General features: G+C 45.1%; 1 protein-coding gene across 1 annotated transcript; it reads right to left on the bottom strand.

Annotated features, from left to right (window-relative positions):
• Positions 1-101: 101 nt before the first annotated feature.
• LOC111974353 (B-cell linker protein) lies at positions 102-17,062 on the bottom strand. Its single transcript, XM_070447351.1, has 19 exons — positions 16,914-17,062; positions 13,452-13,477; positions 13,265-13,330; positions 13,129-13,144; positions 12,788-12,881; positions 12,496-12,590; positions 12,329-12,392; positions 10,102-10,212; positions 9,771-9,799; positions 9,522-9,558; positions 9,244-9,322; positions 8,932-8,959; positions 8,687-8,717; positions 8,395-8,500; positions 3,218-3,255; positions 2,609-2,652; positions 2,356-2,424; positions 1,509-1,667; positions 102-1,024 (listed from the first exon to the last, which is right to left on the bottom strand). Exons 1-19 carry the CDS (start codon positions 16,920-16,922, stop codon positions 908-910), a joined length of 1,218 nt encoding a protein of 405 aa, XP_070303452.1. The 5' UTR covers positions 16,923-17,062; the 3' UTR covers positions 102-907.
• Positions 17,063-17,762: the final 700 nt, after the last annotated feature.

Genomic DNA, 17,762 nt, shown 5'->3' with positions numbered 1-17,762 from the left:
ATTTATGGAGATCTAAACTAACAACTTAAACTTTGAGGGAAATAAATGCCATTCACGCTGTGGTGTTGCAAATACAACAAAATGATAAAACACAAACAGGATTTCAAAACATTTCAGACTATATTATTATATAAATAGAAACTTACYGATGGCCCACTTACACAGTATTCAGTCACAACACAGGTGTAGACACAAAATTGAATTGCCCATCACTCACTGAAACAAGCACTGCATAAAGAGTCAGAGCAAGAATCGGGTATTGAATATACCTTTTCATAGACTACTCACTACTCTATTCAGGTGCAAGCATTTTAAAATTAATCTAATTTAAATAAAAAATAGGTTAATAAAGTCAAACAGACGTAATTACAGCATACTTAAAACACACAAACACATACAGTACACAGATATACGGTAATATGTACACTTCTAGCCATTTTCATCACAAAACAAAAACGAGGGTTTGTAGTGGATATGTTGTGGTGAGGAACATGACTATTGAAGGTAGTATTTCCAAGTTATCAAATGTATTTAGTTATTAATGGTAGCATTTAATGTACTTTATGAATGGGCTGGTGTAGGTGAGATACACATTTCTGTGGGTTATGAAAAGATTTTGTTTTATTGTCACATACAGCGAAGTGAAATGTACAGGTGCAGTGAAATGTGTTTTTTTTTACAGGGTCAGCAATAGTAGCACGGCGGCCCTGGAGCAAATGAGGTGCCTTGCTCAAGGGCACATTGACAGAATTTTCACCTTATCGACTCAGGTATTCAAATCAGCGACCTTTCAGTTACTGGCCCAACGCTCTAACCGCTAGGCTACCTGCCACCTTATAGTTGTGTAGTGTAGTTTGTCAGTCTGGGTGGGTGATATATATTGTGTGGGGGTTATGGATAATGTAGTTTATGGATGGGCTGGATGGGTGAGATACGTGGTGTGCTTGGCCTGACTCTTGCTATCGATCAGCAGCAGTTGGTTATTCTTGTGGTGAGAGATGATCTCCTGGAGACTACTGAAAAACTATGAGAGAGAGAGAGATGGAGGGAGGGACGCGGGAGGGAGTAGCGAGGGAGGGAGTAGCGAGGGAAAGAGAGAGAGAGAGGAAGGGAGAGAGAGAGAGTTACTACAGTATAGTTATTGCAGAGGTTACAGTACAGTACTAAGTTGCATTCCTTCGTCTCTTTTCCACACATCCTCCTTTCCTCCCACATCCTCCCTCTATCCCACCTGACCTCTTCATTCTTTTCCCCCCACATTCTCCCTTTGCAAATAATTTTTGCAAATCCTCCTTTCCTCCTGTGGCCTCTTGTCTTTTCCCCTCTCCTATCCCTCTCTTCTCCTCCTCCTCACATTTTCATTTCCCCCCTCTCTCTCTCTCTCTCTCTCTCTCTCTCTCTGTGTCCCCCATCTCACACTCTCGTCCTCATCCTCCCATTCTCTTTCACCGATTCATTATTTTACCCCTTGTTTAGCACTCTCCCTCTCTTCCCCCCCGCCTCTTCACCTCCTCGTTCTTCTTGCCCTCCTTTCCGAGGGCGTAGCCGCGCGTCTCCTCCAGAAAGCGGATGGGGATGTTATAGACCTTCTGTCTGTATAGGACAGCCAGTGTGTAGGGCTGACGGGCGTTCTGGGCTGAACTGCGACGTATAAGGAATGCCCCGTCCTACAAGAGGGAGAGAGGGGGGAGGAATAGGCAGCGGGAGGGGAGGGGAGCGGAGCGAATGAGGGAGGGAGGAGAGAATGGATATCAGTATCAAAATCCACAGGGTCTTTGAATGAGCACAGATTAATCAGACTCAGTGATGGTGTGTGTATGTGTCAGCTGTAACCCGAGGCTACACACACACGCACACACACGCACACACACAGTCAAATAAAGGGGAGTTACGACCGAGATTACTCTCACATCGCTACTTGTCTATTTCAGCGTGAAATGAAACAGGTCGGCTGTGTTAGTAAAGACAAAGGGCCAGAGACAGATACACTCATATAATCAGCAGCATTATAACACATAATCACAAAACATCAGCAGCACCTGAGCAACATATAGAGAGGAGGGGAGAGAACCACAGAGGACCAAGTGGACAGGCTAATAGATCAATGAAGTATTGATTCACTGTTGAGGAATACTGGCTAACTAACTATAACTAATCATATTGATTCAGGAATCACATTGGTCAGGTCCTTCAGAGCTGGGGATTCTTTACCATTTTTTTTTAGTCATTTTCAGTTTTTATTTTATATGGTACTTCAAGAACTGTGTGTGTGTGTGTGTGTGTGTGTGTGTGTGTGTGTGTATTTGCGTGCATTTGTGTGTGTGTGCTCATCTCCAGTGTGTGTGTGTATCCCACCTTGTTGATCTGCAGTAAGAGGTCCTCAGCAGTCTTTCTATTGCAGTTTCCAGCGAACCACTCTTTCTCCTGTAACACACCACAGTTCTCTATGARGCCCTCCCCTGCCTGCCACCACAGTTATATCCAAGGATACCCCATACTTCAGGTATATCACCATTTAACTAAGGTTTGCAGCAACATTTGTAGCACTTTAACACTGTATTATGCATGGTTACATGAGAGGTACGGTATGAGAGGGAAAGACACATACCTCCTTTCCTGCCTGCATGGTTGTCTTCATAACAGAGGGAGAAACTTTGGCATAGAGAGAAATAATGAGTTGTTGACCAACGTGTAGAGTGCTCTACAGCAGGGTTTCCCAAATTTGGTCTCAGGTCTCAAATTTGCCGCCCCCCCCCCCCCCTGGGTGCATGGTTTGGGTTTTGCCCTAGCACTCCACAGCTGGGGGCGGGGGAGCAGGACCGAGTTTAGGAAACCCTGCTCTACAGTCTATTCAAAATAAAGCATGTAGTTGCAATCAAGGCCACAAGTATGCTGGACAGCACTACTGATAGTAGCCACAGTGACCCTAGATGAKGGGGTTAAACAAGTTATAATTATGTTATAATTCACGTTATAATGGAAATGGCTTCCAATTCACATAGGTAATGAAAAATGAACAATATGCACCTCCAACATGTTCATATTATGTGGACAGAAAAACAACACAAATGTAAAGAAATGAAGGATGTCCTTCCCTCTGATTAGCAAACCACAGTTGGAGCATTTCAGAGTTCCACACATCCTTTATTTCCATTTCTATGGCTGTCTATCCTTCAGCTGTGACCCAAAACTGGTCCTGTTCCCAGCYTGCTCTTACCTGCTGCGGTAGTGTCTATAATGGGCGGGGGAGGGGGGCTGCAACACAGARAACAGGTCCAATGTTAGCCAACATGCTTACTATAATAGATGAGCAATATAGGCCTGTGGCTACAACAATATTGAATACGCAAGAACAGTAGGCCTTCATACTTCAAAGACTTAGCTATGTTATCACAGATCAAATCAAACTTTATTTGTCACATGCACCGAATACAACAAGTGTAGAACTTAAGGTGAAATGGTTACTTACAAGCCCTTAACCAACAGTGCAGTTCAAGAAGAGTTAAGAAAATATTTACCAAATAAACTGAAGGGAAAAATAATAAAAAGTAACACAATAACATAACAATAACGAGGCTATATACAGGGGGTACCGGTACCGAGTCAGTGTGTGGGTGTACAGGTTAGTTGAGGTAATTTGTACATGTAGGAAGGGGTGAAGTGACTATGCATAGATAATGAACAGCGAGTAGCAGCAGTGTACAAAACAAATGGGGGCGGGGTTCAATGTAAATAGTCCGGTGGCCATTTGATTAATTGTTCAGCAGTCTTACGGCTTGGGGGTAGAAGCTGTTACGGAGCCTTTTGGTCAAAGACTTGGTGCTCCGGTACCGCTTCCCATGCGGTAGCAGAGAAAATAGTCTATGACTTGGGTGACCTGAGTCTCTGATAATTTTATATGCTTTCCTCTGACACCGCCTATTATATAGGTCCTGGATGGCAGCAAACTTGGCCCCTGTGATGTACTGGGCCGTACGCACTACCCTCTGTAGCGCCTTACCGTCAGATGCCGAGCAGTTGCCATACCAGGCGGTGATGCAACCGGTCAGGATGCTCTCGATGGTTCAGCTAAATAACTTTTTGAGGATRTGGGGACCCATGCCAAATCTTTTCAGTCTCCTGAGGGGGAAAAGGTTTTGTCGTGCCCTCTTTACGACTGTCTTGGTGTGTTTGGACCATGATAGTTCGTTGGTGATGTGAACACCAAGGAACTTGAAACTCTCGACCCGCTCCACTACAGCCCCGTTGATGTTAATGGGGGCCTGTTCGGCCCGCCTTTTCCTGTAGCCCAAAATCAGCTCCTTTGTCTTGAGGGAGTGGTTGTTGACCTGGCACCACACTGCCAGTTCTCTGACTTCCTCCCTATAGGCTGTCTCATCGTTGTCTGTGATCAGGCCTACCACTGTTGTGTCGTCAGCAAACTTAATGATGGTGTTGGAGTCGTGTTTGGCAAACAGTCGTGGGAGAACAGGGAGTACAGGAGGGGACTAAGTACACACCCCTGAGGGGCCCCAGTGTTGAGGATCACCGTGGCAGGCGTGTTGTTGCCTACCCTTACCACCTGGGGGCGGCCCGTCAGGAAGTCCAGAATCCAGTTGCAGCGGGAGGTGTTTAGTCCCAGGGTCCTTAGCTTAGTGATGAGCTTCGTGGGCACTATGGTGTTGAATGCTGAGTTGTAGTCAATGAACAGCATTCTCACATAGGTGTTAAATTTTTGTCCAGGTGAGAAAGGGCAGTGTGGAGTGGATTAAGATTGCATCATCTGTGGATCTGTTGAGGCGGTATGCAAATTGGAGTGGGTCTAGGGTATCCGGGGGATGTTGTTGATGTGAGCCATTACAAAGCACTTCATGGCTACCGACGTGAGTGCTACGGGGGTTAATCATTTAGCAGGTTACCTTCGCTACCTTTGGCACATGGACTATGGTGGTCTGCTTGAAACATGTAAATCAGCAAAAAAAAGAACTCCTCTCACTGTCAACTGCGTTTCTTTTCACAAACTTAACATGTGTAAATATTTGTATGAACATAACAAATTCAACAACTGAGACATACTGAACAAGTTCCACAGACATGTGACTAACAAAATTGAATAATGTGTCTCTGAACAAAGGGGGGGGGTCAAAATCAAAAGTAACAGTCAGTATCTGTGTGGCCACCAGCTGCATTAAGTACTGCAGTGCATCTCCTCCTCATGGACTGCACCAGCTTTGCCAGTTCTTGCTGTGAGATGTTACCCCACTCTTCCACCAAGGCACCTGCAAGTTCCCATACATTTCTGGGGGGAATGGCCCTAGCCCTCACCTCCGATCCAACAGGTCCCAGACATGCTCAATGGGATTGGATCTGGGCTCTTCGCTGGCCATGGCAGAACACTGACATTCCTGTCTTGCAGGAAATAGCACAGAATGAGCAGTATGGCTAGTGGCATTGTCATGCTGGAGGGTCATGTCAGGATGAGCCTGCAGGAAGGGTACCACATGAGGGAGGAGGTGTCTTCCCTGTAACACACAGCGTTGAGATTGCCTGCAATGACAACAAGCTCAGTCCGATGATGCTGTGACACACCGCCCCAGACCATGATGGACCCTCCACCTCCAAATCGATCCCGCTCCAGAGTACAGGCCTCGGTGTAACGCTCATTCCTTCAATGATATACGCAAATCCGACCATCACCCTTGGTGAAACAAAACCGCGACTCGTAAGTGAAGAGCACTCTTTGCCAGTCCTGTCTGGTCCAGAGACGGTGGGTGTGTGCCCATAGGCAACGTTGTTGCCGGTGATGTCTGGTGAGGACCTGCCTTACAACAGGCCTACAAGCCCTCAGTCCAGCCTCTCTCAGCCTATTGCGGACAGTCTGAGCACTGATGGAGGGCTTGTGCATTCCTGGTGTAACTCGGACAGTTGTTGTTGCCATCATGTACCTGTCCCACAGGTGTGATGTTCAGATGTACCGATCCTGTGCGTTGTTACACGTGGTCTGCCACTGCGAGGACGATCAGCTATCCATCCTGTATCCCTGTAGCGCTGTCTTAGGCGTCTCACAGTACGGACATTGCAATTAATTGCCCTGGCCACATCTGCAGTCCTCATGCCTCCTTGCAGCATGCCTAAGGCACGTTCACGCAGATGAGCAGGGACCCTGGGCATCTTTCTTTTGGTGTTTTTCAGAGTCAGTAGAAAGGCTTCTTTAGTGTCCTAAATTATCATAACTGTGACCTTAATTYCTGTTAGTGTCTTAACAACCGTTCCACAGGTGCATGTTCATTAATGGTTTATGGTTCATTGAACAAGCATGGGCAACAGTGTTTAAACCCTTTACAATGAAGATCTGTGAAGTTATTTMGATTTTTACGAGTTATCTATGAAAGACAGGGTCCTGAAAAAGGGATGTTTCTTTTTTTGCTGAGTTTAGGTATTATAGACTCGGTCAGGGAGAGATTGAAAATGTCAGTGAAGACACTTGCCAGTTGGTTCGTGCAAGCTTTGAGTACACGTCCTGGTAATCCGTCTGGCCRCGCGGCTTTGTGAATGTTGACCTGTTTAAAGGTCTTGCTCACATCGGCTACCGAGAGCGTTATCACACAGTCATCCAGAACAGCTGGTGCTCTCGTGCATGCTTCAGTGTTGCTTGCATTTAGCTCGTCTGGTYTGCTCGTGTCACTGGGCAGCTCGCGTCTGGGTCTCCCTTTGTAGTCCGTAATAGTTTTCAAGCCCTGCCACATCCGACGAGTGTCAGAGCCGGTGTAGTAGGATTCAATCTTAATCCTGTATTGCCTGTTTAATTGTTTGATGGTTCATCTGAGGGCATAGCGGGACTTCTTATAAGCATCCGGATTAGTGTCCCGCTCATTGAAAGCGGCAGCTCTAGCCTTTAGCTCGCTGCGGATGTTGCCTGCAATCCATGGCTTCTGGTTGGGATATGTACGTACGGTCACAGTGGGGACGAAGTCGTCGATGCACTTATTGATGAAGCTGATGACTGAGGTGGTATACTCCTCAATGTCATTGGATGAATCCCGGAACATATTCCAGTCTGTGCTAGCAAAACTGTCCTGTACCGTAGCATCCACATCATCTGACCACTTCCATACTGAGCAGGTCACTGGTAATTCCTGCTTTAGTTTTTGCTTGTAAGCAGGAATCAGGAGGATAGAATTATGGTCAGATTTGCCAAATGGAGGGCGGGGGAGAGCTTTGCCAAATGGAGGGCGGGGGAGAGCTTTGTATGCATCTCTGTGTGTGGAGTAAAGGTGGTCTAGAGTTTTTTCAGATATGACATGCTGGTAAAAAAAAATTAAAATTGATTTAAGTTTGTATTAAAGTCCCCAGCTAATAGGAGTGCTGCTTTTGGATGAGCATTTTCTTGTTTGCTTATGGCCTTATAGAGTTGGTTGAGTTGATGTCTTCGTGCCAGCATCGGTCTGTGGTGGCAAATAGACGGCTTCGAATAATAAAGATGAGAACTCTCTTGGTAGATAGTCTGGTCTACAGCTTATCATAAGGTACTCGAGTACTCGAGCAATACCTCYAGACTTTTTWAATATTAATAATGAGTTAATATTAATATCCATCACGCACCAACTGTTATTGACAAAAAGACACACACCCTCACCCCTCGTCTTACATGACAAAGCTTCTTCTCTGTTCTGCCGGTGCATGGAAAATCCCGCCAGCTCTATATTATCCGTGTCGTCGTTCAGCCACGACTCGTTCAGCCACGAAACATAAGATATTCCCGTTTTTCATGTCCCGTTGGTAGGATAGTCGTAATCGTAGGTCATCAATTTGATTTTCCAATGATTGCATGTTAGCCAGTAGAACGGATGGCAGTGGGAGTTTTACTTGCTAGCCTACGGATTCTCAGAAGGTAGCCTGACCTGCGCCCCCTTTTTCCTTCGTCTTTACTTCACGCAAATGACGGGGATTTGGGCCTGTTCCCGGGAAAGCAGTATATCCTTCTCGTCGGACTCGTTAAAGGAAAAAGCTTCTTCCAGTTCYAGGTGAATAATCGCTGTMCTGARGTCCATAAGAGACGGTAGCAGCAACATTATGTACAAAATAAGTTACAGACAATACAAAAAAACTAACAAAATAGCACAGTTGGTTAGGAGCATGTAACACGTCAGTCATCTTCTTCGGKGCCATCTTAACACTTCAAACATAAGATCCTCTTCATAGACCTCAACAGAATGGAAATCGTTATCAGGCAATASTAAGTGGTATCRATGTGTTTGACTGTTGCTGCTTGTACAGGACTGAAAGTTCATAAAGCATGAACCTGCTTAACATGGTTAACACATATAAAACATGTATGTTTTTGCAGCGTATAGCGTGGTCTCATCCAGTGTGTACATGCATAGTGCTGAGAGTGGCTGTGTTCCCAAGCCTCACCTGGGTTTGGGTTCCTTTAGGGATGCGGGGAGGGGGGGTTTGATGCCTAGGGTGGGTGGGGGCAGCTTGCCAGGGAACGTGGAGCGTTTCACATCAGGCGYAGGAGCTGGGGAGGGTCACAGAAACACAGCAATGGACCAGGTTCTGCATTTTCACTTCATGGTTGTGTTCCAAATGGCACTCAGTTCCCTCTGGTCAAAAGTAGTGCATGTAGGGAATAGGCCATTTGGGATGCAGACATTATCATCATGATCCATCTATTTTTAGTCAGACAGAATGTAGTTTCACTTACCTGTCTTTGCCTCACTGACCAGTAGAGAACTCTGGAATACAGGAAAGTGTCAAACTCATTCAAATGTGGACACAGATAAGGCCTACACTCCTGCACTAAAAAACATGTTCAGTGGAGAATCTCTGAAATAGGCAAATTCTGTGTTAGAAACCGGCCAGTGGTGTGATGTGTTAAATCATGTGCCCGTGGTGTGTTAAATAATGTGCGAGAATGGATGGAGAAATGGAGAAAATGGAGAAACTCACCGACTTGGCTCTGGGCACTGGAGGTTTTCTACAGAGACAGACAGACAGACAGACACAATGGGATTGAGCTGATATCGCATGTCAAACAATAAAACTCAAAAACAATAACATGGCTTCTCTCATGACATAGAATGGCACTGGTTTCAGGGATGGTGTCAAYGCCAGTTTAACGTAGTCAATTCAGGAGGTGAATTGAAATTCAGTTATTGCATTTGCATAACTATGAAAAGAATGGAAGTGGTGATATACACCTAAATTACACCAAGATGAGTTTGTGCATTTTTCATCTCATGTCTTGACAGGTGTACTCACATGGGCATGGGGGGAGGGGCAATTGCTGTCTTGGGTAGGAGGGGCATCCTRATGGGCCCGCGAGGAGCAGGGGGGCAAGCTGGAGAAACAGGAGTACTTATTTTTGACAGTGCCAAGGATTTTTTTCTCTCAAAATAAGCTAAATACGTTTTTTCTTTAATCATTTGGAATTCATGTCCTGTCTCTTTATCTCATGTAAAATATATTCTCTAGTCAAAACCTCAGTATAAATGCATTGACACTGAGGCTGTATTAGTGGGTCTACAGGAGTAACTGACCTGCTGTGGGCTCCAGATACAGGTCATCACTGTCTGCCTGAAACAGAGACACAACACGCATATTAATCACCTCTCTCTGGCCGAATTAGAAATTGTCCAGAAACCAGACATCTCATGGCCCTAGGAAACTATGAATATACTGATTGGCCATCAAGAATGTGTTAAAAGGGTACAGCGGATAAAAAGGCTAATGTTTGGGGGTTGGAGGTAGAGGTGAGGCTCTGTCTGTTAACGATGTGTTGGGCTCACCTGTCCTTCATTAGGATCCAGGTAGACATCTGCAATGCATAACAGAGAAAACAGAGGCTGATGCTGTTGCAGTATCACACATCCCTCTAGTGGTGACTTGATGTAATAGCACACCAATGTCCTWTCAGGGTTCCAGGGTATGATTATTGGTCGAGATCCTGCACGACTACATTGCAGATGCATGCCAGATCTTACAACAACTGGATAGGTATTTAACATATCAGCTATGCACAGTCGATGACTTGGAATGCAACCATTGGTTGATGTAATGCACTGCTTGCACCTAAATTACTAGTCGGGCAGGAACTAGACCTGTAACTGTAGCGTTTACCTTCCTCTGCAGGGGGAGGGGTGGGAGCAGGGGCAGGGCGGGAAGGAGGAGGGGCAGACTTCTTAGGAGTAGACCTTTTCCCTGGCTTCTCCTTCCTGTCTACCTCAGGAGCTAGAGAGAGAGAGAGGGAAGCTTGACCATTCAAACTTAACTTACTGGTTTGTTAATTCTCCTGTACAATACATGCCTCAAGAATTACATGACCTTTTACACCTTTTCATCAATCAACATTCACATCTATGTATAGGGCACAATTCATATCCAGATTTAAAATACACAATCATCATTTAGGAGAAACTCCCACTCATCCAGGATATTTATCCGAAAACAGTGCCTGAGGAAGGCCCGCAGCATCATCAAGGACCCTGCACACCCCAGCCTCGGGCTGTTCACTCCCTTACCGTCGAGCAGACGTTATCGGACCATGAGGTCAGATACCAACAGGCTCAGAGACAGTTTCTATCTACAAGCCATCAGCCTGCTGAACACTTGAACTGGACTGACCACCTGCTCTGATTCTCTGCACATTAGCACACATGCACTCACTCACACACCCACACAGACATCCACACACCCACACAGACATCCACACATCCACACACATATTCATGCTACACACACATCACAACTGCTGCTACCAGACTCAGGTCTGTTCAACGCTGGTCCGAACAATCGGTCCGGACAATCGGATTCCACGCTTCAAGATTGCTTTGATCACGTGGACTGGGATATGTTCCGCATAGCGTCGGACAATAACATTGATGAATACGCTGATTCGGTGAGCAAGTTTATTAGCAAGTGCATACATTGCTTTTAATCAGGGCAAGGTGACCGGGAAACATGACTGAATACAAACAGTGTAGCTATTCCCTCCTCAAGGCAATCAAACAAGCTAAGCGTCAGTATAGAGACAAAGTAGAGTTGCAATTCAACGGCTCAGACACYAGAGGTATGTGGCAGGGTCTACAGTCAATCATGGACTACAAAAGTAAAACCAGCCCCGCCGCGGACCACGATGTCTTGCTCCCAGACAAACTAAACAACTTCTTTGCTCGCTTTGAGGACAACACAGTGCCACTGACACGGCCCGCTACCAAAACCTGCGGGCTCTCCTTCACTGCAGCCAACGTGAGTAAAACATTTAAATGTGTTAACCCTCGCAAGGCTGCCGGCACAGACGGCATCCCCAGCCGCATCCTCAGAGCAAGAAGAGTACAGAGAGGAGGATAGAGCGAGGAGGATAGAGATAGAGAGAAGAGGACAGAGAGGAGGATAGAGAGAGTAGGATAGAGATAGAGAGAGGATGTTAGACAGGGGAGGATAGAGAGAGGGGAGGATAGAGAGGGGAGGATAGAGAGAAGAGGATAGAGAGGGGAGGATAGAGAGAAGAGGATAGAGAAAGGAGGATAGAGAGAGGAGCGTAGAGAGAGGAGGATAGAGAGAAGAGGACAGAGAGGGGAGGACAGAGAGGGGAGGACAGAGAAAGGAGGATAGAGAAAGAAGGATAGAGAAAGGAGGATAGAGAAATGAGGATAGATAGAAGAGGACAGAGAGAGGGGGGTAGAGAGAGGAGAACAGAGGACAGAGAAAGGAGGATAGAGAGAGGAGAATAGAGAGGGGAGGATAGAGAGAAGATGATAGAGAGAAGAAGATAGAGAGAGGAGAATAGAGAGAAGATGATAGAGAGAGGAGAATAGAGAGAAGATGATAGAGAGAGGAGGATAGAGAGAAGAAGATAGAGAGGAGGATAGAGAGAGGAGGATAGAGAGAGGAGGATAGAGAGAAGATGATAGAGAGAAGAAGATAGAGAGGAGGATAGAGAGAAGATGATAGAGAAATAAGGATAGAGAGAAGATGATAGAGAAAGGAGGATAGATAGAAGAGGACAGAGAGAGGGGGGTAGATAGAGGAGAACAGAGGATAGAGAGGGGAGAATAGAGAGGGGAGGATAGAGAGAAGATGATAGAGAGAAGAAGATAGAGAGAGGAGAATAGAGAGGAGATGATAGAGAGAGGAGAATAGAGAGAAGATGATAGAGGAGGATAGAGAGAAGAAGATAGAGAGGAGGATAGAGAGAGGAGGATAGAGAGAAGATGATAGAGAGAGGAGGATAGAGAGAAGAAGATAGAGAGAAGAGGATAGAGAGAAGAAGATAGAGAGAAGATGATAGAGAGAGGAGGATAGAGAGGGGAGGATGGAGAGACGGGGATAGAGAGAGGTGTCTCACGTTTCTTGGTGTTGGGGTCAATGTAGAACTCCTCAGGGTCAGGCTGATGGTGAGGCTGCTGTTTCTATAGAGGGAAAAGACAACATTAAATAACACTAAAGGTATGCAGACACACAGAGACAGGCTAGTCAGAGGTAGGCATGGGCATTGATACTCTGATAGTTTACCGATGCTTTGCCCATGGGCGCCATCTTGGCTGGCCTTGGGGGCGGAGCTGCCTGCCTTTTGGGAAGAACACGATTGGACCTCTCTGAAGAGCTATCTGTGGAACACAAAAACAGCAACAACATTTTTTGTGTTTTCATAAGGTTTCATGAAAACACACCTCAAAACAATACATACAAATTATAACTTGAGATCCACGCACCAAACTCCCATTGGCATCAATGCATACTTTCCATGAAAGTCAGATRTGAGCAAATCTCAAATGAGAATGATAGTCTACAGTGGTGGTGTTACCCAAATAGACGTTCTCCTCCACATGTCTGGGAGGAACCTTCATGGCCGGTCGCTCACAGGGGGGAGCCTCATATGTGTTCCCATCCTCATCGTCCTGTGATACACACAAGAAGACCACACAGGACCTCTCACAACAAAGTATCCATTGGCGTGTCAGTCTGGGTCCGTGTGTATAGCGTGTGTCTTATCTACTTACAAACTCGTACATTCGGCCACCCATCTAGTCATTAATGCTTGTTTCTCTCCCAATCCGCTACACTCTCCTCTCCTGACATTACATATGCATTTGATATCTTAAGAGATCCCATCCCTCTGCTTTAAATGATTGTTCTGCGCAGTACACAATTAGAGCACACGCTGGCGGAGATGGAGAAAGTAGAGAGACGATTGGGAGGAGAAGAGCGGAGAGCGATGAGGGAGAGAGCAGAAGAAGCACATTACATTACATACTTCCATAAAGAGGAACCCTATTGCAACGAGCATAATAAGGGGATTTCCTGAAGGCTCCCTATTCTTTTGGGTGGAGCTGGAGGCCCACTGTGTCTGTAATGAAAAGAGAAATGTTACTTGCGTGTGGTGTCATGTCAGTGGCTTACATTTCTGGTCAGAGGAAGGCATATAAGACTGACGAACAAAACGTTTATCTACACTGTAGGCTACTTACAGGTTCTTGAATTTTCCAAAGAAACTCTGAAAAAGGAACACAATACTGAACGCTGTATGTAGCACAACAGAAAGCACGAATGCATCTCCACCACCACCGTCACAACTCTTGCCTGAGTCCTATCGTAGATGTATGCTAACTATCTTGTCGCCTATTCTCCTACACACTCCTGCGTGTTATTGGTATTGTTGGTCATCCTACCCATCATTACCCTCTGCTTAATGCTTGTTCTCTCCCATCCCTCACCCTCTCTTTAATGCTTGTTCTCTCCCATCCTCTGCTTTAATGCTTGTTCTCCCCATCCTCACTCCTCTGCTTTACACGGCTAAATGCTCTCGGCTGCTCCGATTCTCTACATCCCTCTGCTTTAAATGCTATGTTCTCTGCTATTGCCCTTTCAGGCCTAGTCTTCTCAAAGATTTTGTTATTAGCAATGTCTATTACTCTCTCCATCAGACTTCGCCATCACTCCAGAGCTATCGCTCCACACCAGGCTCTGCTTTAATGTTGGTCTCTCCATCTGTGCTCTCCAATACTGCTTCCTATCCTTACCCTTGGATGATAACTAGCGTCTAGTTGCATCAATATGCACGCACTCTCATCATCTGAGACTTACACTAGACGTCAGATTGATTCCTTTCATGTGCTCATGACTATACAACCAATGCTCAGTATGATTGTGTAATAGTTACTTGTTTCGCACAGTGAGCACATAACTCAATTCCCAGAACAGTTTCAATGCTTGTTCCTATACAAAGCGGCCATATATGCTTTTTAGAGGAAGCTTTTATTATGTGTCCTACATCATATCCTATCCCTCTGCCATTATGAACATGCTCTTTCTCTCCTCTGTTACTCGACCTGAGGCAGGAAAGAACACTATTCTCAGGAGAAGAACAATTAAGTAGGAACAGCTCATTAATGGTGCATTATACACTTGGGAAACTGACCACAACATCGTCGAGGCCACGAGGGTTATAGTGAGTCCCTTCGCGTTAAAAGATGCTTCAAGCACTGAGCTGCATGCACAGTGGGACGCAGAACACGTTGTACTCATGTTGCCAAGATGGAGGGGCCTGATAATGATGTGGCACACGTGAGTCTCGGATGCCCTATCTGAAAACAGGAACTGTAGACACCCTTTAAACGCCAAGAACGCTCGGACAGTTAGCGCGCGCTATGATTTGTTCACTAGCCCACTCGGAGCAAGACGCTAGCCCTCAGAGACGCGAGAGTAGAAGCGACCGGAGATCTAGGCCTAACATTTATCTACCCGACAGAAGTCAGACGTGGTGCGCGACGCGGCACACGCGAGACATAGTGAGGCCCTATCGGGGAGACGTGGATATGGGATGAACGCAGGACTCGCGGCGGCGAGAGAGCCCTCGCTATGCCGCGGAGGCGTGGAATGCAGACGCGGCGAGCAGGCATGGGAGGTGGCGCGCGAGCACAGACACGCACTGACACGCCAAAAACAGCTCCTCTGACTTGCAGACTTCCTATGCCCTTGGATTAACCCTCGTGCGTACTAGCAATCAATATACCTGTGTGTCAACATTGGTAATGAACAAAGCCAGCCCACATGGTCTTTGCTAAAGTCTCTTTTTAGCAAACAAATCAATTTTCTGTTCTACTGCATCCCATTACTTAAACAGTGTCATTATCAATCAATGAATCTATCAGTCAACTATCAACTAATCTATCAGTCAATCTATCAACTAATCATTCAATGAACATTTTATAGACTGCAGGGATCCTCTGGCATTATGGTTAGCAAGCTGTAGGTCTGTTTAATTAGTTGAAAGGAAGATGTCATGAGTCATAACTGATATCTATGCCTCAGGTCGACACTACTTTGAATATAATTTCCCCCATTGTTATAGTCCTAGGCGCCGTCTTTAACATATTCATGTRCTGACACGTCTTAAATCATTGGCATGTCCTGTTTAGTGTTGTTAATTGAATAACTCATGTCTTTCCTACCTTTGAAGTAGTTTGTATATAGACCAAGAAAGACCGCAACATGTTGATTACGAAATATATAAAAGTACAGCAAATACAGCAAGTAAGCTGAGGATTCCTTACTTTGTTATTGTTTGTGTCCCAGGCAGCAGAGTTTAAATCTGTCACGCATGTTCATTATCCAATTAACAGTATCTGCGTAAACTCTTTCAAATAGCAATCTCTTGTTTTTCACCCAGTCTGAAAATCCCAGTTTAATTTTAGAGAAGGGAGCAGGCAATGTGTTCAATAATGAGCTCGGCTTGACAACATCTATGATATGAAAACGATACATTTATGATTGTGTTCTGAGCTAGCCCTTTAAGCAAGGGAGAGTGATAGTGACCACAGAAAATGACATTGTTATGGACCGTGGGAGACCATAAACCACCAGTAGAAAAGGGAAATGGCCGTGTGACTATGAATCGTATCTMATGCAAACAGTGACAGAGCACAGTGCAATTGCACTGGCTAATGCTAAGCTGCTCACAGGTGTGCTGGCTTCTGGTTCTGCCTAGTAAAGTGCAATGGTACAGCCATACATGTATTGGGTAACTATTTTCTAGAGGTTTATCTTACAGTGTATTTCACATCATGGCACCTTACTATTGTACAAGCAAAACTCTTAGCTACCATGGACTTCAATACTACTAGGCCAGATAGCCTCCCAGTATGTGATCGTRGCTACTACGACCTCTTCCAAGAGGTCTGCACCTTTCTGGCACAGATCAGGTGGTTGTGGCTCCCTCTGGCCACATCCCAATATCTCGTCATCTTCCCGAAGTGTGCACTTCTTCACTTACCTTCACTGATTTAAAAGATAATGACTGATATAAGAAATATGGTGGAAACTCTCTCTCTAGKCCAATCCRATACTTTAACATTTGTGTGAAGTAGTGAACGAGATATTATTGGCACATACCCCTGAAAACACCAATGGATCTCAAGCCCTGCATCAGCTGTTCCCTTTCAATCACTACAGGTATCATTATTTAATAATGGACATGTTGCAGTGAAAACCTTTCATTTAGGGAATGATTTTAATGACTGGTAAACATTCTAATCTTCGGCATTACACAGCTGTGAGTGTTGACGTTGGGAGCTTGTGTAGGCAGAGCAATTGAACGCAATAACGGGGAGCAGGTGACACCGTTTACTTGATCAACAACAAAGCCACTGTACGAAAAGTGAAAGTCCACACTGTATAACACTGTAAAAGTGTATGACTCATCATTATAACAATCCTCACAGTTCTCCATTCCGTAATGAAGGTAGCCTACTACTGTATTTCTACGTTTCTGAACAATTTGTTGCAATGTTATATGCAAATTGGGCTATGTGTAATTTCCTTTTATCGCCGCAAAGTGAGAGGTCTGTACAAAGTTTAAATGTTCTAAAGTTTATATGTTCTATTCTTGTCTGATTATTTTCAGAAGATAATAAATTGAAACTGTACGTTACCATTGTCATAATTTTGGAGTCTCTCTTCTCAACTCATGAGGAAATTCCTTTGTTGCTGGCCTCAGATGCAAATACACATTAGAGTAAGAGCGGGACAAGGAACACTGAACTATGAACAGTTAGGCTAGCAGCTACAACAGTCCTGATGCGCCTCTCTCTCTCTCTCTCTCTCTCTCTCTCTGATCATTTGCATTCCACTCCGTCACTCTGACTGCTAAGTGCCACCTGGTTTACAGCCTAGCCTGCTTGTTGCCTGGCTGTCGCCAAAAAAACTAAATAAATGTTAAAGTTACATTTTTCCCCAGCATAATGTTGAATCAGTAAAGTTTTATGGTCCTATATGCAGTATAAGGAAGAGCGCACTTTAACTTCTGAGACCAGGCTAAGTCCAGTGGKGACCCGTCATTCAGGGCAGGTGGGGTAGAGCCCCACCTGTTTTGAACCCCGCATTTTTAGCCATTTTTATTTTTAATAGATGTTATTTTGGCATTAATACGTGTCACATATTAGTTTGCAAACAATGTATAAAAATATATATATAATTTAGTTAATAAAGCCGTATACAAACATGGTCTCTTTTTTGTTTTCTTGAGTAAGATAACTCCAAAATGCAGGTGATTCAGTGGTGGCGGGGCAAGCCAGCAGAAAATATGGAGCATTGCGCCATAATTTGCTCAGCGTTCTGTCACTCATGGGGACACTACGTCAAGGCCAAGTCTAAGGGTAGAGCTACAAAATTCTAGCCACTTGGGTACTGCCATAGAGATACATTAGAAGTGCCCATCCAAGAAGGCTCAAGGTCATTGGCCACAGATAAAATTATGTCAAATCATGTTATATGTACAGTAG

This window comes from Salvelinus sp. IW2-2015, linkage group LG15 (genome assembly GCF_002910315.2).
Source record: "Salvelinus sp. IW2-2015 linkage group LG15, ASM291031v2, whole genome shotgun sequence".
Taxonomy (NCBI): Eukaryota; Metazoa; Chordata; class Actinopteri; order Salmoniformes; family Salmonidae; genus Salvelinus; species Salvelinus sp. IW2-2015.
This window is presented reverse-complemented; position numbering and strand designations above follow the sequence as displayed.